This window comes from Stenella coeruleoalba (genome assembly GCF_951394435.1).
Source record: "Stenella coeruleoalba genome assembly, chromosome: 14".
Taxonomy (NCBI): Eukaryota; Metazoa; Chordata; class Mammalia; order Artiodactyla; family Delphinidae; genus Stenella; species Stenella coeruleoalba.
In genome coordinates this window covers 73,846,235-73,869,384 of record NC_137160.1, presented here as the reverse complement: position 1 = coordinate 73,869,384, position 23,150 = coordinate 73,846,235, and the positions used below count along the sequence as shown (strand labels likewise).

At 38.1% G+C, this 23,150-nt stretch overlaps 1 protein-coding gene across 4 annotated transcripts in view; it reads left to right on the top strand.

Moving 5' to 3' along the window:
* Positions 1-23,150, top strand: part of TMEM116 (transmembrane protein 116) — a 135,857-nt gene that overhangs the window by 59,002 nt on the left and 53,705 nt on the right. For all 4 annotated transcript variants that reach the window (XM_079942599.1, XM_079942601.1, XM_079942598.1 and 1 more), the window contains exons 5-7: positions 16,108-16,212; positions 22,042-22,091; positions 23,019-23,102. In XM_079942599.1, coding sequence (XP_079798725.1) covers positions 16,108-16,212; positions 22,042-22,091; positions 23,019-23,102 — 239 coding nt within the window. The remainder of the gene's footprint in view (positions 1-16,107; positions 16,213-22,041; positions 22,092-23,018; positions 23,103-23,150) is intronic.

Genomic DNA, 23,150 nt, shown 5'->3' with positions numbered 1-23,150 from the left:
TATGGTTTTTCTTCTTCAGTTTGTTAATATGGTGTATCACATTGATTGATTTGCATATATTGAAGAATCCTTGCATTCCTGGGATAAACCCCACTTGATCATAGTGTATGATCCTTTTAATGTGCTGTTGGATTCTGTTTGCTAGTATTTTGTTGAGGATTTTTGCATCTATATTCATCAGTGATATTGGCCTGTGGTTTTTTTTCTTTGTGACATCTTTGTCTGGTTTTGGTATCAGGGTGATGGTGGCCTCGTAGAATGAGTTTTGGAGTGTTCCTCCCTCTGCTATATTTTGGAAGAGTTTGAGAAGGATAGGTATTAGCTCTTCTCTAAATGTTTGATAGAATTCACCTGTGAAGCCATCTGGTTCTGGGCTTTTGTTTGTTGCAAGATTTTAAATCACAGTTTCAATTTCAGTGCTTGTGATTGGTCTGTTTATGTTTTCTATTTCTTCCTGGTTCAGTCTCGGAAGGTTGTGCATTTCTAAGAATTTGTCCATTTCTTCCAGATTGTCCATATTATGGGCATATAATTGCTTGTATCTAGGATCTCAAATGATCTCTCTTGTACAAAGGATCTCTCATGATCCTTTGTATTTCTTCAGTGTCAGTTGTTACTTCTCCTTTTTCATTTCTAATTCTATTGATTTGAGTCTTCTCCCTCTTTTCTTGACAAGTCTGGCTAATGATTTATCAATTTTGTTTATCTTCTTAAAGAACCAGCTTTTAGTTTTATTGACCTTTGCTATTGTTTCCTTCATTTCTTTTTCATTTTTTTTCTGATCTGATCTTTATGATTTCTTTCCTTCTGCTAACTGGGGGGTTTTTGTTCTTCTTTCTCTGGTTGCTTTAGGTGTAAGGTTAGGTTGTTTATTTGAGATGTTTCTTGCTTCTTAAGGCAGGATTGTATTGCTATAAACTGCCCTCTTAGAACTGCTTTTGCTGCATCCCATAGGTTTTGGGTCATTGTGTTTTCATTGTCATTTGTTTCTAGGTATTTTTTGATTTCCTCTTTGATTTCTTCAGTGATCTCTTGGTTATTAAGTAGTGTATTGTTTAGCCTCCATGTGTTTGTATTTCTTACAGATTTTTTTCTTGTAATTGATATCTAGTCTCATAGCGTTGTGGTCGGAAAGGATACTTGATATGACTTCAATTTTCTTAAATTTACCAAGGCTTAATTTGTGGCCCAAGATACGATCTATCCTGGAGAATGTTCCATGAGCACTTGAGAAGAATATGTATTCTGTTGTTTTTGGATGGAATGTCCTATAAATATCAATTAAGTCCATCTTGTTTAATGTATCCTTTAAAGCTTGTGTTTCTTTATTTATTTTCTTTTTGGATCAGCTGTCCATTGGTGAAAGTGGGGTGTTAAAAGTCCCCTACTATGATTGTGTTACTATCAATTTCCCCTTTTATGGCTGTTAGTATTTGCCTTATTTATTGAGGTGCTCCTATGTTGGGTGCATAAATATTTACAACTGTTATATCTTTTTCTTGGATTGATCCCTTGATCATTATGTAGTGTCCTTCTTTGTCTCTTGTAATAGTCTTTGTTTTAAAGTCTATTTTGTCTGATATGAGAATTGCTACTCCAGCTTTCTTTTGATTTCCATTTGCATGGAATATCTTTTTCCATCCCCTCACTTTCAGTCTGTATGTGTCCCTAGGTCTGAAGTGGGTCTCTTGTAGACAGCATATATACGGGTCTTGTTTTTGTATCCATTCAGCCAGTCTGTGTCTTTTGGTTGGAGCATTTAATCCATTTACATTTAAGGTAATTATCAATATGTATGTTCCTATTCCCATTTTCTTAATTGTTTTGGGTTTGTTATTGTAGGTGTTTTCCTTCTCTTGTGTTTCCTGCCTAGAGAAGTTCCTTTAGCACTTGTTGTAAAGCTGGTTTGGTGGTGCTGAATTCTCTTAGCTTTTGCTTGTCTGTAAAGCTTGTAATTTCTCCATCAAATCTGAATGAGATCCTTGCTGGGTAGAGTAATCTTGGTTGTAGGTTTTTCTCTTTCATCACTTTAAATATGTCCTGCCACTCCCTTCTGGCTTGCAGAGTTTCTGCTGAAAGATCAGCTGTTAACCTTATGGGGATTCCCTTATGTGTTACTTGGTTTTTTTCCCTTGCTGCTTTTAATATTTGTTCTTTGTATTTAATTTTTGATAGTTTGATTAATATGTGTCTTGGCGTGTTTCTCCTTGGATTTATCCTGTTGGGACTCTCTGTACTTCCTGGACTTGATTAACTATTTCCTTCCCCATATTAGGGTAGTTTTCAACTATAATCTCTTCAAATATTTTCTCAGTCCCTTTCTTTTTCTCTTCTTCTTCTGGGACCCCTATAATTTGAATGTTGGTGCATTTAATGTAGTCCTAGAGGTCTCTGAGACTGTCCTCAATTCTTTTCATTCTTTTTTCTTTATTCTCTTCTGTAGTAGTTATTTCCACTATTTTATCTTCTAGGTCACTTATCCATTCTTCTGCCTCAGTTATTCTGCTATTGATCCCTTCTAGAGAATATTTAATTTCACTTATTGTGTTGTTCATCACTGTTTGTTTGCTCTTTAGTTCTTCTAGGTCCTTGTTAAATGTTTCTTCATTTAAAAAATTTTCTCCATTCTATTTCCAAGATTTTGGATCATCTTTACTATCATTATTCTGAATTCTTTTTCAGGTAGACTGCTTATTTCCTCTTCATTTGTTAGGTCTGGTGGGTTTTTGCCTTGCTCCTTCATCTGCTGTGTGTTTCTCTGTCTTCTCATTTTGCTTAACTTACTGTTTGCGGTCTCCTTTTTGCAGGCTGCAGGTTCATAGTTCCTGTTGTTTTTGGTGCCTGTCCCCAGTGGCTAAGGTTGGTTCAGTGGGTTGTGTAGGCTTCCTGGTGGAGGGCACTAGTGCCTGTGTTCTGGTGGATGAGGCTGGATCTTGTCTTTCTGTTGGGCAGGTCCACATCTGGTGGTGTGTTTTGGGGTGTCTGTGGCCTTATTATGATTTAGGCAGCCTCTGTGCTAATGGATGGGGTTGTGTTCCTGTCTTGCTAGTTGTTTGGCATAGGGTGTCCAGCACCGTAGCTTGCTGGTCGTTGAGTGGAGCTGGGTCTTAGCATTGAGATGGAGATCTCTGGGATATTTTCGCAGTTTGATGTTACGTATAGCTGGGAGGTCTCTTGTGGACCAGTGTCCTGAACTTGGCTCTCCCACTTCAGTGGCACAGCCCTGACGCCTGGCTGGAGCACCAAGAGCCTGTCCTCCACAAGGCTCAGAATAAAAGGGAGAAAAAAAAGAAAGAAAGAGAGAAAGAAGATAAAATAAAATAAAGTTATTTAAAAAATAATTATTAAGAAAAAAATATTTTTAAGTAAAAAAAACCAAAACAAACTGGACAGACAGAACCCTAGGCCAAATGGTAAAAGCAAAGCTATACAGACAAAATCACACACAGAAGCATACACATACACACTCACAAAAAGAGAAAAAGGGAAAAAATATATATATATATCGTTGCTCCTGAAGTCCACCTCCTCACTTTGGGATGATTCATTGTCTATTCAGGTATTCCACAGATGCAGGGTACATCAAGTTGATTGTGGAGATTTAATCCGCTGCTCCTGAGGCTGCTGGAAGAAGTTTCCCTTTCTCTTCTTTGTTCGCTCAGCTCCTGGGGTTCAGCTTTGGATTTGGACCCGCCTCAGCATGTAGGTCGCCTGAGAGCGTCTGTTCTTCGCTCAGACAGGATGGGGTTAAAGGAGCAGCTGCTTTGGGGTCTCTGGCTCACTCAGGCCGGGGGGAGGGAGGGGTACGGATGCGGGGCGAGCCTGCAGTGGCAGAGGCCAGCATGACATTGCAGCAGCCTGAGGCGTGCCGTGCATTCTCCCGGGGAAGTTGTCCCTGGATCATGGGACTCTGGCAGTGGTGGGCTGCACAGGCTCCCGGGAGGGGAGGTGTGGAGAGTGACCTGTGTTTGTACACAGGCTTCTTGGTGACTGCAGCAGCCGCCCTAGCGTCCCATGCCCGTCTCTGAGGTCCGCGCTGATAGCCGCGGCTCGTGCCCGTCTCTGGAGCTCCTTTAAGCGGTGCTCAGAATCCCCTCTCCTCACGCACCAGGAAACAAATAGGCAAGAAAATGTCTCCTGTCTCTTCAGCAGCTCCAGACTTTTTCCCTGACTCCCTCCCGGCTAGCTGTGGTACACTAGCCCCCTTCAGGCTGTGTTCACGCAGCCAACCCCAGTCCTTTCCCTGGGATCCGACTGAAGCCCGAGTCTCAGCTCCCAGCCCCCACCCGTCCCGGCGGGTGAGCAGACAAGCCTTTCAGGCTGGTGAGTGCTGGTCAGCACCTGTCCTCTGTGTGGGAATCTCTCCGCTTTGCCCTCTACACCCCTGTTGCTGCACTCTCCTCCGTGGCTCCAAAGCTCCCCCCGCTCCACCACCTGCAGTCTCCGCCTGCGAAGGGGCTTCCTAGTGTGTGGAAACCTTACGTCCTTCACAGCTGCCTCCCACTGGTGCAGGTCCCGTCCCTATTCTTGTCTCTGTTTTTCCTTTTTTCTTTTGCCCTACCCTGGTAGGGAGTTTCTTGCCTTTTGGGAGGTCTGAGGCCTTCTGCTAGCGTTCAGTAGGTGTTCTGTAGGAGTTGTTCCACATGTAGATGTATTTCTGATGTATTTGTGGGGAGAAAAGTGATCTCTGCGTCTTACTCTTCCGCCATCTTGAAGCTCCTCTCTAATGGTGGTTTTGATTTGCATTTCCCTGATGATTAGCAATGTTGAACACCTTTTCATGTTTCTGTTGGCCATCTGCATTTCCTCTTTGGAAAAATGTCTATTCAGTTCTTCTGCCCATTTTTAATCAGGTTATTTGCTTTTTGATGTTGAATTGTGTGAGCTGTTTATGTATGTTGGATATTAATCCCTTATCAGTCATATCATTTGCAAATGTTTTCTCCCATTCTGTAGGTTGTCTTTTTGTTTTGGTGATGGTTTCCTTTGCTTTGCAAAAGTTTTTAAGTTTAATTAGGTTCCATTTGTTTATTTTGCTTTTATTTCCTTTATTTAGGAAAAGGATCCAAAAAAATATTGCTGTGTTTATGTCAAGGGATGTTCTGCCTATGTTTTCCTCTAGTTTTATATTATCCGGTCTTACATTTAGGTCTTTAATGCATTTTGAATGTATTCTTTTATATGGCGTTAGGGAATGTTCTAATTTGATTTACATGTAGCTGTCTGGTTTTCTCAGCACCACTTATTGAAGAGACTGTCTTTTCTCCATTGTATATTCTTGCCTTCTTTGTTGTAGATTAATTGACCATAAGTGCATGGGTTTATTTCTGGGCTTTCTGTCCTGTTCCATTGATCTGTGTATCTGTTTTTAATGCCGGTACTATACTGTTTTGGTGACTGTAGCTTTGTAGTGTAATATGAAGTTAGGGATCATGATTCTTCCTGCTTTGTTCTTCTTTCTCAAGATTGTTCTCTCTATTAAAGGTATTTTGTGTTTCCATACAAAGTTTTAAATTATTTATTCTAGTTCTGTGAAAAATACCATTGGTATTTTGATAGGGATTGCATTGAATCTGTAGAGTGCCTTGGGTACTATGTTCTTTTTAACAGTATTAATTCTTCCAATCCATGAACATGGGATATTTTTCCATCTGTTTGTGTCATCTTTAGTTTCCTTCATCAGTGTCTTAAAGTTTTCTAAATACTGGTCTTTTACCTCCATGGTTAGAGTTATTACCAGGTATTTTATTCTTTTTGATGCTATTGTATGTGGGATTGTTTTCTTAATTTCTCTTTCTAGTAGTTCATTGTTAGTGTATAGAAACGCAACAGATTTCTGCATATTAATTATGTATCCTGAAAATTTATGGAGTTGATTTATGAGTTCTAATAGTCTTTTGGTGTCTATAGGATTTCTATGCATAGTGTCATGTCATCTGCAAACAGTGACAGTTTTACTTCTTCCTTTCCAATTTGCATTCCTTTTATCTTTCATTTCTTTTTCGTGTCTGATTGCTGTGGCTAGGACTTCCAATACTATGTTGAATAGAAGTGACAAGAGTGGGCATTCTTGTCTTGTTGTTGATCTCAGAGGAAATGCGTTCAGCTTTTCACTGTTGAGTATGATGCTGCTGTTGGCTTGTCATAAATGGTCTTTATAATGTTGAGATATGTTCCTTCTATACTCACTTTGTTAAGAGTTTTTATCATAAATGAATGTTGAATTTTGTCAGAAGCTTTTTCTGCATATGTTGAGATTGTCACATGATCTTTTTTCTTTTATAAATTTATTATTTTATTTATTTATTTTTGGCTGCATTGGGTCTTCACTGCTGTGTGCGGGCTTTCTGTAGTTGTGGCAGTCGGGGGCTACTCTTCATTGTGGTGTGCGGGCTTCTCATTGCAGTGGCTTCTCTTGTTGCAGAGCACGGGCTGTAGGCGTGCAGGCTTCAGTAGTTGTGGCATGCAAGCTCAGTAGTTGTGGCTCACAGGCTCCAGAGCACAGGCTCAGTAATTGTGACCACGGGCTTAGTTGCTCCATGGTATGTGGGATCTTCCAGGACCAGGGCTCGAACCCATGTCCCCTGCATTGGCAGGCAGATTCTTAACCACTGTGCCACCAGGGAAGCCCCTCTCACATGATTTTTGTTCTTCAATTTGTTAATGTGATGTATCACACTGATTGATTTGCCGATATTGAACCATCTTTGCATTTTGGGATAAATCCCACTTGATCATGGTGTATGATCCCTTTAATGTATTTAGCATACTTTTGTGGTCAGAAAAAATGCTTGATATAATTTTTATCCTCTTAAATTTGTTGAGTCTTGTTTTGTGGTGTAGCATGTGATCTATACTGTAGAACATTCCATGTGCCCTTGAAAAGAATGTCTATTCTGCTGTTTTGGGGTGTAACGGCCTGTTGATATCTAAGTCCAACTAGTCTATTGTTGCCTTACTGATTTTCCATCTAGATGATCTGTCCATTGATGTAAATGGGGTGTTAAAGTCCCCTACTTATTATTGTCAGTTTCTCCCTTTATGTCTGTTAGTATTTGCTTTATATATTTAGACGCTTCTGTATTGGGTGCATATATGTCAATGAGTGTAGTAGCCTCCTCTGTGTTGATCCCTTTATTATTATATAATTCCCTTCTTTGTCTTTTATTATAGCCTATGTTTTACAGTCTATTTAGTCTGATATGAGTATTGCTACCCCTGCTTTCTTGTCATTTCCATTTGCTTGAAATATCTTTTTCCATTCTGTCACTTTCAGTCTGTATGTGTCTTTAGCCCTGAAGTGAAGTCTCTTGTAGGCAGCATATTGAAGGGTCTTGTTTTTTTCATCCAGTCAGCCACACTCTTGTCTTTTGATTGGAGTATTTAGTCTCTTGACATTTAAAGTAATTTTTAATAGATATGTACTTATTGCTATTTTATTGCTTGTTTTCTCATTGTTTTTATAGTTCTTCTCTGTTCATTTCTTCTTTTAGTTTCTTCCCCTATGTTCGATGATTTTCTTTAGAAGTATACTTGTGTTTCTTTCTTCTTAGTTTTTGTGTATCTATTGTAGGTTTTTGATTTGTGGTTACCATGGGACTCATATATGTTGACCTATAATTATATCAACTTGTTTTAAACTGGTAATTTTTAAGTTCAAACACATTCTAAAATATTTACATTTTTTACTCACCTCCCCAACATTTTATGTTTTTGATGCCATATTTTACATCTTTGTGCTTATCCCTTATCTATTTATTGTAGTCATAGTCACTTTTACAATTTTTTATCTTTTATTCTACATACTGGCTTATTTAATGGTTGATCCCCAGTCCTTACCATATATATATTTGCCTTTCCTAGTGGGATTTCCCCTTTCCTGTAGATTCTTACTTCTTTTCCACTTAGAGAAGACCCTTCAACATTTCTTTTAGGGTAGGTTTAATATTGATGAACTGTTTTAGTTTTAGCTTATCTGAGAGATTCTTTGTCTCTCCTTCTATTCTAAATGATAGTCTTGCTGGGTAGAGTATCCTCGGTTGCAGGTTTTTCCCTTTCAGCACTTTGAATAATCATGCCACTCCCTTCTGGCCTGTAAAGTTGCTGCAGAGAAATCAGCTCTTAGCCTTATGGGGATTCGCTTGTATATGACTTTTTGTTTTTCTCTTGTTGCCTTTAGTATTCTCTTTAACTTTTGCCATTTTAATTATGATATGTCTTATTGTGAGTCTGTTTGAGTTGATCTTGGTTGGGACCCTCTGTGCTTCCTGTACCTGGATATCTGTTTCCTTCTTCAGGTTTGGGAAGTTTTTAGCCATAATTTCCTTAATTACATTTTAGATCCCCTTCACTCTCTCTTCTCCTTCTGGGATCCCTTATAATGTGAATGTTGGTATGCTTAATGTTATCCCAGAGATCTCTTGAATTGCTTTAATTTTTTAAAAAGTTGTTTTTCTTTCTGCTGTTACGATTGGATTGTTTCCATTATTCTGTCATCCAGATCACTTATGCATTCTTCTGTATCACTTAGTCTGCTATTCATCCCGTCTAGTGTGTTGTTTCTTATTTCAGCTATTGAATTATTCATTTCTGATTGGGTCTTTTTTTATATCTTCTAGTTGCTTGTTAAAATGTTCGCTGTTTGCATCAATTCTTTTCCCTAATTCAGTTAACATTGGTAATTTCATTACCAATGTTTTGAATTCTTTATCTGGTAAATTGTTTCTTTCCATTTCATTATTTCATTTTTTCAGGGATTTTCTCTTTCAATTGAGAGTAGTTCTTCTGCTTTTTTCATTTGTGTAACTTTCTCTGCCTCTATGAATTTAGGTGAAATAGTTACCTATTGCAGTTTTGAAGGGGTGCTCTTATGAGGGAGTGTCCCTATACGGACTGCATGTGTCCGGTGCCTTTGGTGGGAGAGCTGGATTTGACTTGTATGCCAGTCACATATTTCCACAGGGTGTGCTGGCAGCTATCACCCCAGTAGGGAGTAGGGCTGGAGATGGAGGGGCGCGAACTGGCACTGTGTGAGGCAGGGCTTTCCCTCTGCTCAGTGGCCATCATGACCCTACGTGGGGCAGGGTCTGATCCCAAGTTACTGGAGCAGAACCCCTGAGGGTTGGACTCAGGCTGGCTCTGTTCCCTTTAAGTGTGTGTTTTTCGCTCTCCCCACACCAGGTCTCTTGCCCCTGAGGAGGGGAGTGCCAAAGCAAGGGGGGGGCCCATGTGCAGATACAGGTCTGATGTGCTGCCTGTGTAAGTGCCTGCGACTCTACTCAGATGCAGCCTCGGATGCAGGTGTCCTTTGTCCCTCACAGCCAATCACTTTCCCAGCCTCCACTGCTCTTGGCCCTCTTTGCTCCATAGAGCTGGTGGAGGCCTGTGTGGACTCTCGGTGTGTATTGGGAGGTGAGCTGTGTAGAGTGACACCACAGCTTTGTCTTTTGGTTGTTGAGTTGTAAGAGTTTTTAAAATATATTCTGGTTTTTTGTTTTTGTTTTTTTTGCGGTACGCGGGCCTCTCACTGTTGTGGCCTCTCCCATTGCAGAACACAGGCTCCAGACGCGCAGGCCCAGTGGCCATGGCTCACAGGCCCAGCCGCTCTGCGGCATGTGGGATCTTCCCAGACCGGGGCACGAACCCACGTCCCCTGCATCGGCAGGCAGACTCTCAACCACTGTGCCACCAGGGAAGCCCTAAAATATATTCTGAATAATAGATCCATATCAGATATATCATTTGCAAATATTTTCTCCCATTCTTTAGGTTGTCTTTTCACTTTCTTAATAATGTCCTTTCATGCACGAAGGTTTTAAAAAATAATTTATTGAGGTGAAATTCACATAACATGAAATTAACCATTTTAAAGTGAATAACAGTTTAGTGGTATTTAGTACATTCACAGTGTTGTGCAACCACCATCTCTATCTAGTTCCAAAACATTTCTGTCCTTCCAAAGTAAAACAGCTTACTCATTAAACAGTTTCTCCCCGTCTTTCCTACCTCCAACACTTGGGAACCACCAGTCTGAATTTAGTATCTATGGCTATATCTATTCTATATTATTTGATGTAGTAATAAAATCATTCAAAATGTGACCTTTTGTGTCTGGCTTTGTTCACTTAGCATAATGTCTTTTTTTATTTTTTACACAGGGAAGATTTTTTTTTTTAATAAATTTATTTTTGGCTGCATTGTGTCCTCGTTGCTGTGTGTGGGCTTTCTTTAGTTGTGGCAAGTGGGGGCTAATCTTCATTGCAGTGCGCAGGCTTCTTATTGCGGTGGCTTCTCTTGTTGTGGAGCACAGGCTCTAGGCACACGAGCTTCAGCAGTTGTGGTGCATTGGCTTCAGTAGTTGTGGCTCGTGGGCTCTAGAGTGCAGGCTCAGTAGTTGTGGTGCAGGCTCAGTAGTTGTTGCTTAGTCGCTTTGCAGCATGTGGGGTCTTCCTGGACCAGGGCTTGAACCCATGTCCCCTGCATTGGCAGGCGGCTTCTTAACCACTGCACCGCCAGGGAAGCCCTAGCATAATGTCTTGAAGGATCGTCTACATTGTAGCATGTATCAGTACTTCATTCCTTTTTATGGCTGAATAATATTCCACTGTGTGTATACATCATAATTTGCTTATTTATTCTTCTGATTATGGACATTTGCACTGCTTCTACCTTTTCACCTTTATATACATGCACGTGCATGTGATTGATTATTTCCAATTATTTTGGGTATATACCTAAGAGTGGAATTGTTGAATCATACAGTAATTTTATGTTTAATTATTTGAGGAAGCACCAAATGATTCACATTTTTGATGCTCTTAATTCCTTTGTGTAGATCCAAATTTCTATCTGTTACTACATTTTTTCCCTGAAGTACTTCCTTTAACATTTCTTATAGTAATGGTGTGCTTCGGTGTAATCTCTCAGCTTTTGTTTGTCTGAAAAAGTCCTTATTTTTTTCCTTTGTTTGGAAGGTATTTTCACTGTGTATAAAATTCTGGGTTGACAGATTTTTTTTTCCCTTTCAGTATTTTAAAGATGTTGCTCCTAATGTTTTCTGGATTGCATTGTTTCTGATTGTTTCTGCATTGTGTCTGCTATCATTCTCATCTTTGTTCCTATGTATGTAATGTGTCTTTTTGCTTTAGATGCTTTTGGTATTTTCTGTTTTCCCATGACTTTCAGTGATTTGATTATGATGTCCGCTTTTTTAATTAGAAGTATAGTTTTTTTTAATTCATTAATTTATTTGGCCGTGCCATGAGGCATGCGGGGCCTTAGTTCCCCAACCAGGGAGTGAACCTGTGCCTCCTGCACTGGGAGTGCAGAGTCTTAACCAGTGGACTGCCAGGGAAGTTCCTAAATTGAAGTGTAGTTGAGTTACAATATTGTGTTAATTTTAGGTGTACAGCAATGTGATTCAGTTCTATATATATGTTTTTTCAGATTTTCCATTATAGATTATTACAAGGTATTGACTATAATTCCCTGTGCTATATGGGAAATCCTCGTTGCTTATCTATTTTATGTACAGTAGTTTGTATTTGTTAACCCCATACTCCTAATATGTCCCTCCCCGTTCCCTCTTCTCTTTGGTAACCATAAGTTTGTTTCATATATCTGAGTCTGTTTATGTTTTGTGTACAGATTCATTTGTATTATTTTTAGATTGCACATATAAGTGATATCATATATATTTGTCTTTCTCTGACTTACTTCACTAAGGATAATATTCTCTAGGTTCATCTATGTTGCTGCAAATGGCAATATTTCATTCTTTTTTATGGCTGAGTAATATTGCATTGTGTATGTATAACCACATCTTCTTTATCCATTCATCTGTCGATGGACACTTAGTTTGCTTCCATGTCTTGGCTATTGTAAATAGTGCTACTGTGAACATTGGGGTGCATGTATCTTTTTAAGTTAGAGTTTTCTCTGGGTATATGCCCAGGAGTAGGATTGCTGGATCATATGGTAACTCTAATTTTAGTTTTTTAAGGAACCTCCATACTGTTCTCCATAGTAGCTGTACCAATTTATATTCCCATCAACAATGTAGGATGGTTCCCTTTTCTCCACACCCTGTCCAGCATTTTCATTTGTAGACTTTTTGATGGTAATCATTATGATTGGTGTGAAGTGTTACCTCACTGTGGTTTTGATTTGCATTTCTCTAATAATTAGTGATGTTGAGCATGTTTTCATGTGCCTGTTGGCCATCTGCATGTCCTCTTTAAAGAAATGTCTATTCAGGTCTTCTACCCATGTTTTGATTGGGTTGTTTGATTTTTTTTTTTGATATTGATTTGTATGAATTGTTTGTATATTTTGGATATTAACCCCTTGTTCATTGCATCATTTGCAAATATTTTCTCCTATTCCATAGGTTGTCTTTTCATTTTGTTGATGGTTTCCTTTGCTGTACAAAAGCTTTTAAGTTTGATTAGGACCCATGTGTTTATTTTTGTTTTTATTTCTATTGCCTTGGGAGACTGAGCTAAGAAAATATTGTTACGATTTATGTCAGAGAATGTTTTGCCTATGTTCTCTTCTAGGACTTTTATGGTGTCATGTCTTATATGTAGGCTTTAAACCATTTTGAGTTTGTTTTTGTATATGGTGTGAGTGAGTGTTCTAACTTCATTGATTTACATGCGGCTGTCCAGCTTTCCCATCACCACTTGTTAAAGAGACTGTCTTTTCTCCATTGTATATTCTTGCCTCTTTTGTTATAGGTTAGTTGACCTATGTATGTTATGTGTCTTTTTGCTCTAGGTGCGTGGGTTTATTTCTGGGCTCTCTGTTCTGTTCCGTTGTACTATATATCTGTTTTTGTGCCAATACTACACTGTTTTGATTATTGTAGCTTTGTAGTATAGTCTGAAATCTGGAAGCATTATGCCTCCAGCTTTGTTCTTTTTCCTCAGAATTGCTTTGGCAATTCTGGGTCTTTTGTGGTTCCATATAAATTTAAGGATTATTTGTTCTAGTTCTGTGAAAAATGTCATGGTTATTTTAGTAGGGATTGCATTAAATCTGTAGATTGCTTTGGGTAGTATGGCCATTTTAACAATATTAAGCCTTCCAGTCCAAGCACATGGGATATTTTTCCATTTCTTTGAATCATCGTCTATTTCCTTTATCAATGTTTTGTAGTTTTCAGTATATACACCTTTCATCTCCTTGGTCTTTCATCTCCTAGGTATTTTTTTTTTTTGGATACAATTTAGAATGGGATTGTTTTTTCACCTTCTCTTTCTGATATTTCATTGTTAGTGCAAAGAAATGCAACAGATTTCTATATATTCTTGTGTTCCGCTACCTTGCTGGATTCATTTATTAGTTCTAACAGTTTTTGTGGGGGACTTCAGGGTTCTCTCTATAGAGTATCATGTCATGTGCAGATAGTGGCAGTTTTATCTCTTCCTCTCCAATTTGTATACGTTTTATCTCTTTTTCTTGTCTCATTTCTGTGGCTAGGGCTTCCGATACTGTGCTGAATAGAAGTGGTGAGAGTAGGCATCCTTGTCTTGTTCTGAATTTAGTGAGAAGGCTTTCAGCTTTTCATCATTGAGTATTATGTTGGTTATGGGTTTGTCGTAAGTAGCTTTTATTATGTTGAGATGTCTTCCCTCCATACCCACTTTGGTGAGAATTTTTATTATGAATTGTTGAATTTTGTCAAATGCTCTTTTCTGCATCTATTGAGATGATCATGTGGTTTTAGCCTTTCCTTTTGTTGATGTGGTGTATCACATTGATTGATTTGCATATGCTGAACCATCTTTGTGACCCTGGAATAAATCCAGCTTGATCATGGTGTATGATTCTTTTTATGTGTTGTTGAATTTGGTTTGCTAATATTTTGTTGAGGATTTTTGCATCTATATTCATGATTACCTTGTGCCTTGGTGTGGTTTCTTCATGTTTCTTATGTTTGGTTTTGTTAAGCTTCTTGGACATGGTGGTTAATATTTTCATCATATTTGGAAAATTTTTGGTTATTATTTCCTCAAACATATTTTCTTTGTTTCTCCCTTCCTCTCTACTCCTTCTGGAATTCCAATCCCAGGTGTGTTAGCCCACTTGTATTCCACAGCTCACTGAAGTTTTGTTCATTTTTTTTCAGTCTTTTTTCTCTAGATGTTTCATTTTAGTTTCTATTTCTGTGTCTTCAAGTTTACTAATTTTTTGTGGTTTTTAATTTTCCATATTTTAAATTCCATATATTATATTTTTCTAGAATTTTTCTAAAATCTCTAGAATTTCAACTTGGATCTTTTTTATATCTTCCATTTCTCAATGTTGTGCTCATGCTTTCCTCTACCTTCTTGGACATATTGAGTATATTTACAATAGTTCCTTTAACATTTTTGTCTCCTAATTTTCATAATCTATGTTGTATCTGGGTTCATTTCTGTTGATTAATTTTCCTCTTAGTTATGGGCCATAATTTCCTGCTTATCTACATGACTTACAATATTTTAGTAGACACCAGACATTCTAGATTTAACATTGTTGGGTATTAGGTTTTATATACATGCATAAATTTTATATACATATATAAATCCCATTTAAATTTGGGGATTTTGTCTTATATATAGTTAACTCTGAGTCTGTTTGATCCTTTATTTTTTGAAGGCTTGCTTTCAAGCTTTAGTTAGGAAAGTATTTCATGTACAGCTAATTTGGTCCCAATAGTAAGGCAATACTCTTCTTATGATTCTACCTTATTATTCTACAGTACTGCCCTTCCAGCCTATGGATTAGGAAGTCATGCCACACTGGCTGATGGGAACACAAACTACTCCTTCAGGGATTCCTTTGGAGATTGTTCCACCTATTCCTTTCTGGTGCTTCTTTCTCTTCTCTTCATGGTTTTCTCTCCCATGTGTGTAGATCAATACTTAATCAAAGACTTGAAGGTACCTCTGCACATCTCCAGAGCACTATGTCTCTGTGTGTCTGCCTCTTCTCTGATAATTTGCTTCACACATTTTAGCTGCCTTGGCCTCCCCAAACACTGAAATGTCTCCTCAACTCACCAGGACAGCTTGTCTCTGTTTGGATTCCCCATCACTGTACTCACTTTTCCTAGCCAGGTAGCTGGGGAACTTGATGAACTCAATTTGTTCGTTTTTCTTCTTTCAGGGATTACTGTTCTGTAATGATGTTATCCAGTGTTTGAAAACAGGGTGTTTTCATATATTTTGTCCAATTTTTAGTTTTTAAGGCTGAAAGACAAGTTCTATTCATGTTATTTCATCAAAGGTGGAAGCAGAAATTCCTTCTCTTGGATTTTGTGCTGCTGGTTCATTGTGATCTTGTCAGCTCTTTGATGCTTTTAAAGATTTAAAAAACATTTTATTCAACATATTTTGTTCTTTTGATTGGAAAGTTTGGTTAAGACAGCCTAGGCTATCATTATTAGAAATGGAAATTCTTATGGCCTTTTCTTTTTTGAAAATTTTTATTAGAGTATAGTTGATTTACAATGTTGTATTAGTTTCAGGTGTACAGCAAAGTGAATCAGTTATACATATACATATAGCCACTCTTTTTTAAGATTCTTTTCCCATATAGGCCATTACAGAGTATTGAGTAGAGTTCCCTGTGCTATTCAGTAGGTCCTTATTGGTTATCTATTTTATATATAGTAGTGTGTATATGTCAATCCCAATCTCCCAGTTTATCCCTCCCCCCACCCCTTATCCCCTGGTAACCATAAGTTTGTTTTCTATATCTGTGACTCTACTTCTGTTTTGTAAACAAGGTCATTTGTACCCTTCTTATGTCCTTTGCAATTAAAAAATAAAATAGAAGAAGATTCTGTGATATCCTCATAAAATTAGAACAGTTGGGTGAGAGGAGGTAGATAATGCTGTGGTTCCTCTGAATATTCAAAAGGATAAAATAAGAAACCTGGGACATATTTTAGGCCTTGGGTAGGTTTCCCAGACTTGGCCCTGTTTTGCATGGTATGGATAGTAGATGGTAAGTTACTAATAGACCAGTAGGTAGGATTCTTACAGCAGAAAATAATGTAGAAAATTGAAGGAAGCCATAGTGGGACAGTTATGATGGGCTGTTTTGATTTTCACCTAGATACTCTACATTTCCTCATTTTTCTACACTGTCAATTACATCTGGTACCTGTACAAAGAGCTGAGGATGAAACCCCACCAGAGTGGACAGAGCACAGTTCCACTGGTAAGTTTTATTCAGAGCTAATAGTTATGAACAATATGCTAAGACAAACCCATACATCCTTGACAAACAGCACTCAAACAACACTGGCGTAGTTTCCAGTCTGTTGACATGACTTCCCCTTCTCTCTTGCCGTCACCGCCACCACCAACAGGATTTGATTATAGGAAATATTATTTATAGTATTGCCATTCCTGCCTGGTTCCTTTCAGTAAGGGAAATCCTTCTTGGCTCTATGCCAATCCGTCATTATTTTTAGAGTAAAGAAAAAGATCTTGGAGAGCAGTTAGGGAAAGTGCTCAGCCAGCTAACATGGGATTTGGGTTACAGGTATTGGAAAGGGAGGGTGTTTGTTCTTCTCTGATGTATTTCTTTGGTATGTGTGGGTAACAGGTATTGGTGTGAAGAAGGGCAGAGGAATTCATGTGTGGTAATCAGAAAACAAGATGGATCCAGGGAGCAACTGTCTTTCCTTCTTTGGTTCACAAAGAGTTTGGGGCACTGTCTAGCATTACAAAAAGAGAGGAGAACACAAAGTCAGTGAGTCAGTACATCTGGATTCTTTTTTGTGTATACATATCTTACGTGTCACATAGTTCACCTATTTCATGTGTACAATTCAGTGGTTTTAAAAGTAAACTTACCAGGTTGTAAAATTATCATCATAGATCAGTTTCAGAATATTTTATTTGCCCCAATAAGATCCTTCATGCACATTTACTGTTAATCCATTTTCCATACCCTACGCTAGGCAACCACTAATATACTTTCTGTCTCTATAGATTTTCCTTTTCTGGACATTTCATATAGACATTTCATATATCATACAAAATGTAGTCTCTGTGTCTGGTTTATTTTATTCAGCATAATGCTTTTGAAGTTCATTCATTGTAGTGTGTCTAAGTAATTCATTCCTTTTTATTGCTCAGTAGTATTCTATTGTATAGTACACTTAGTTTCTTATTTCTGATTCTTTCAGTAAATCACTAAGTGATTTAACAGAAGACATTTTTCTGATGTTAGCAATTTTCATTTCTTTAAATGTCTTTATGTATTTTAATCTTACTATACATATCTTACAAATATTCTAGCCCTTTTATTTCTGTAGTATCCATTCTGTTGTGGCTTTTTGAAGGGGAATTTTTGTTCAAGAGCACCATGGAGTAAGTGAATCTGGAAATCCTCCCAACATACTTCTTCCAGAGCCTACACATCAGTTCTAGAACAAATGAAAGTGGTATACTGTCATGTATATGGGGAAACTCAGCAAATGTTTGTTGAATGAATAAATGGTATTATAGCACTGTGAAAAGAGCATTTGAAAGTGAATCAGGAGATCTGTCTTATAAACCTAGTTCTGTCATTTATCTCCTGTATGTCCTTGGACATGTCATCTCCCTTTCTTGGGCCTCAACTTTTCATCATAAAAATGAAGTGCTGGTCTTTGTGATTTTTAATGTCTTCTTCCAGCTCTAAAATGCTACAATACTCTTAAATTCTCACTTGACTGACTTCTTAAGAAGATACTCTTCTTGCTTTTTGTAGCCTTGCTCTAGATACATACTGCTGGAAAAGGGCAGGAGTATAGAATGCTTTTAATTTTTTTTCTCTCTTTTTTTTCTTTTTTGTTGTAAGGACAAAGTGCGGTAAGGAAATCCTTGAAAAATTAATATGACGAGACCCCCTTATCAGCATCCCAGACAGGATATTACAGTCTGTACAAGTACTGTCAATAGAACTCTTTGCAATGATTAAAATATTTTATGTACTGTTCAGTTCTATAGCCGCTAGTCATATGTGGCTACTGAGCACTTGAAATGTGGCTGATGCGATTGAGGAACTGAATTTTTATTTCATTTAATTTTTTTTAATCTCTATTTTATTTAATCTTAATTTTAATTTAACCGCATGAAGCTAGTGGCTACTGTATTGTACAGCCCAGGACTATATTCTGATCCCTTTATCTCTTGTTTACCTCTGAGGATTCAACCCTTATAATTATTCTTTTATATTTTCAACTTGTATAATTTCTTAACTCCCTGCAATTTAGTAATGACCTACGGCTATATATCCATTTTACATGTTTGTTTACATAATCCTACAATCCTGGAGCTAGAAGATACTACAAAGAAACAATTAGTTCAGTTCCCTCCCTTCAAGCAGATTAATGTCAAAAAAGTTCAAGAAATGTATAGATATAGTATTTAAAGTTTTTATTCATTCATTCACTCATAAGCTAAGAGACTAACTGGAATTTGAGAGAAGTTCTTCAGGCACAGAGTTATTCTCTAAAGAAGTAGTCATGAGACCAGAAGCCAAGGATGGGGACAACATGGGGGAATATTATCCTGAGTCTTGGGCTCCTGGTAGTAGAACAAATTAACCTTTTTTTTAAATTGAAGTATAGTTGATTTACAATATTATATTAGTTTCAGGTGTACAACATATTGATTCAATATTTATATAGATTATACTCCATTTAAAATTATTACAGGGGCTTCCCTGGTGGTGCAGTGGTTGAGAGTCTGCCTGCCGATGCAGGGGACACGGGTTCGTGCCCCGGTCCAGGAGGATCCCACATGCCACGGAGTGGCTAGGCCCGTGAGCCGTGGCCACTGAGCCTGCATGTCTGGAGCCTGTGCTCTGCAACGGGAGAGGCCACAACAGTGAGAGGCCCACGTACCGCAAAATATAATAATAATAAAAAAAATAAAGTTATTACAAGATAATGGCTATATTTCCCTGTGCCATATAATATATCCTTGTTTCTTACAGAGCAATTTAATTTTTGAAGGAAAATAGAAGGAGAGATGTAAGATTAACTCTCATATATAATATTCTGTTGCTTTCTATGCATACAAATGCAGTATTGATACTTCTCTTTATAACCCATGCTATGACACTAATTCCAAGAAAACAAACTCTATCTCCAAATTTGCCCCCACTGCCTATTACTCTGTCATTATAGCTTTATATCAGGAGCCTTGAAGATTTGTTTTTCATTTTTGAGTTCTCTTTTAAATACCCCAGGAAGACTTCGGCCCTAAACTATTACTAGTAAGCTTTTTACCAGAGATTCATTGACAGTGGATAAGAACAGCAGTTAAACACAGGGTAGCCACGTGATGATGGATAGAAGATAGAATAAAAAAAGAAGAAGAAACGTGAGTGGGAGAGGTCACCAAAGACTAATTTTACTTATTTCCCATTTTACCTGAAGTCGACACTGGCTGTTCTACTTTAAATCATTTGCTATTCCTGATCCAAAGTTCTTAGGAAAAATCAGTTACCCACCTCTGATTTGTTTTTTTTTTTTTTTTTTTTTTTTTTTGCGGTACACGGGCCTCTCACTGCCGCGGCCTCTCCCATTGCAGAGCACAGGCTCCGGACGCGCAGGCTCAGCGGCCATGGCTCACGGGCCCAGCCACTCTGCGGCATGTGGGATCCTCCCGGACCGGGGCCGTATTCCCTGCATCGGCAGGCGAACCCTCAACCACTGCGCCACCACGGAAGCCCCCAGCTCTGATTATTGATTAATTGCTCACTTAATCCTTATTGATCCCTAGCAATGGCATTCCAGAATATAATATGATCTCTGCCTTAAAATATTGGATTGGCCAAAAAGGTTATTTGGCTTTTTCCGTAAGATGGCTCTAATAGTGCTTAGTTGTCTTTAAGTTCATTTGAAACAATTTTGTTAGATCATATTGTGACAGCTGTCATATCGGCATGCATTTTAAAATAATTGATCAAAATTGGTGAGTTTTTGTGTAGCCATTTTAATATTGAAGATGGAAGAAAAAACGCAACATTTTCGGCATACTATGCTTTATTATTTCAAGAAAGGTAAAAACGCAGTGCAAAAAAATATTTGTGCAGTGTATAGAGAAGGTGCTGTGACTGATCGAACGTGTCGAAAGTGGTTTGCGAAGTTCGTGCTGGAGATTTCTCGGTGGACAATGCTCCATGGTTGGATAGACCAGTTGAAGTTGATAACGATCAAATTGAGACATTAATTGAGAACAATCAACATTATACCACGTAGGAGATAGCCAACATACTCAAAATATCCAAATCAAGTGTTGAAAATCATCTGCACCAGCTTGGTTATGTTAATCGCGTTGAGATTTGGGTTCCACAGAAGTTAAGTGAAAAAAACCTTCTTGACTGTATTTCTGCATGCGATTCTCTACTTAAATGTAACAAAAACATTTTGTTTTTAAAACAAATTGTGACAGGCGATGAAAAGTGGATACTGTACAATAATGTGGAATGGAAGAGATTGTGGGGCAAGCAAAATGAACCACCACCAACCACACCAAAGGCCAGTCTTCATCCAAAGAAGGTGATGTTGTGTATATGGTGGGATTGGAAGGGTCCTCTTTTATGAGCTCCTTCCAGAAAACCAAACGATTAACAAGTACTGCTCCCAATTAGAACAACTGAAAGCAGCGCTTGAGGAAAATCATCTGGAATTAGTCAACAGAAAACGCATAAATTTCCATCATGGTAACGCAAGACTGCATGTTTCCTTGATGACAAGGCAAAAACTGTTGCAGCTTGGCTGGGAAGTTCTGATTCATCTGCCGTATTCACCAGACATTGCACCTTTGGATTTCCATTTGTTTTGGTCTTTACAAAATTCTCTTAATGGAAAAAATTTCAATTCCCTGGAAGACTGTAAAAGGCACCTGGAACAGTTCTTTGCTCAAAGAGATTAAACAGTTTGGGGAAGATGGAATTATGAAGTTGCCTGAAAAATGGCAGAAGGTAGTGGAACAAAATGGTGAATACGTTGTTCAATAAAGTTCCTGGTGAAAATGAAAAATGTGTCTTTATTTTTACTTAAAAACCAAAGGAGCTTTTTGGCCAACCCAATAGAAAAAATTTTGTTTTCTATTATATTAAGACGTTCTCTTCAAAATCTCTCTCCATAGACTCCTAGTGGATATGGGCCATTCTTCTGTAAGTTGTTTTACAGTGTCTAATGCAACTGGGAATTTTTGAAATGTTCTTTCTTCTAGATAGGTCTTATATTCAAAGGGCTTTTCTGACTCTGCCCTATTATACTGAAACTGGCCTATAATGGTTTCTGCTGGTCGTCTTATACATAGACTTTTACTCCACCCATATGGTCTGAAAAGTCTACACCTCCCTTGATCTAAAAGAGGAGAGGATTGAACTTTATTAGAAGATGAAGGATTATGGTGTGATTTCATATTTGCCTTTCTTCTTAAGAGAATTTGTTGTGGTATCCAAATCTTATATTAAGCTACTTTCTACAGGCCCTCTTTGTGGCTTTTGGTGTACTTTTTAGAATATAGTAATACAGATAAAATTCTGTTATCTTCAGTGCTAAGGAACTATCTACTTCATTGAATTTTAAAAAATAAATTTATTTATTTTTGGCTGCATTGGGTCTTGGTTGCACGCGGTCTACTCTTCGCTGCAGCGCTCAGGCTTCTCATTGCGGTGTCTTCTCTTGTTGCGGAGCACGGGCTCTAGGCACACGGGCTTCAGTAGTTGTGGCTCGCGGGCTCTAGAGCGCAGACTCAGTAGTTGTAGTGCACGGGCTTAGTTGCTCCGTGACATGTGGGATCTTCCTGGACCAGGGCTCGAATTCATGTCCCCTGCATTGGCAGGCGGATTCTTAACCACTGCACCACCAGGGAAGCCCCCTATTTCATTGAATTTTATATCAAATATTGCTTAACTGAAGTAAACCTGCTGTTGGGAATTTTTGTACTATCAAATGGTAAGTGATGATCTGGTATTTATTGTAATATGATTGGCAATATCCTAAGACATTACTCACATTTATTCTTTTCATAGGTTATAGGTTATACCTGTCGAGTTAGTCAAATAGCCATCATTTTGTCAAGGTAAGATTTTTGCTTTCCTTCCTAGCAAGGCGTAGATTCTTGTTAGTCTTGGGTCTAGGTAGGAACAAATAGGAGGACAATGCCCTTATTTCCATTGATTCTGTCACTCCTGAGTCCTCACAGAGCTTTACTAAGTAAGAAACAACAAATGTGTGATCATTGATTCCATTTTCCCAGGTAAAATAGGCAAGCAATTTGAAGTTTCAGATTAGGTTTTAGTCCCAATTCTGCCATTAACTCTGTGTGACCTTCAATAAATAGTTCCCTTTAAGTCTTTTGACTTCTAATTCCTTTTCATATATCATGAAAAGTTGTAGTAGGTGGTTTTCAAGATCTTATTCACCTTTATAACATTGGGTGAGACTCTTAAAATTATTAAGCTCAGAAAGGATCTGGATCTCACCTAAAGTGGTAGTCACATTGAGTTGGTTTTAGACTTTATAACTTTTACTCCTAGATCTTTTCCTCTTATAGGGATCTGGATATATTTAGCTGCATAAATAACTGGTTGCTTAAAGCTGTGCTTTGGAAAAGCTCTCAGGAAGGAGCTGATGAGAATGAAGTTATTACTGGTCACCATGAAAAGTGAAACAGACTGATCACAGAGCTCCTTGGTAGCTTTTTCATTTCACGATTACCCACTTGGATTTTTAATCTGATCATACAGCTCCCAGAGACTCTCTGTGAAACTCTGTTAGGGTTTATTAACCTAGGTATAAAATACATTTCCCACTCCACTTCCCCCAGAACTTGAAAAGAAGGTATACTTAAAGTTTTTGAGGTACTTTTCTTGAAGGAATTAAATATATGTATTTGCGGAGAGCTGGTGGGGTGATGGAGTTGGAAGAAGGACAGGAGAATATTTTGCAAAGGGAAAATGGCATAAAAAAGTTTGAATATTAGGGTGATAAGTTTTTTTCCTCCCAGCCTGATACCTCTACTATTGATGATACCTGTATTCTGTTTGGGCAATGCCAGTGAATGTTTCCGCAACTTCAGCCAGAGCCACAGGTAAGTAAGGACCAAACCTATCATTTTTATAATAGACTACACCTATTC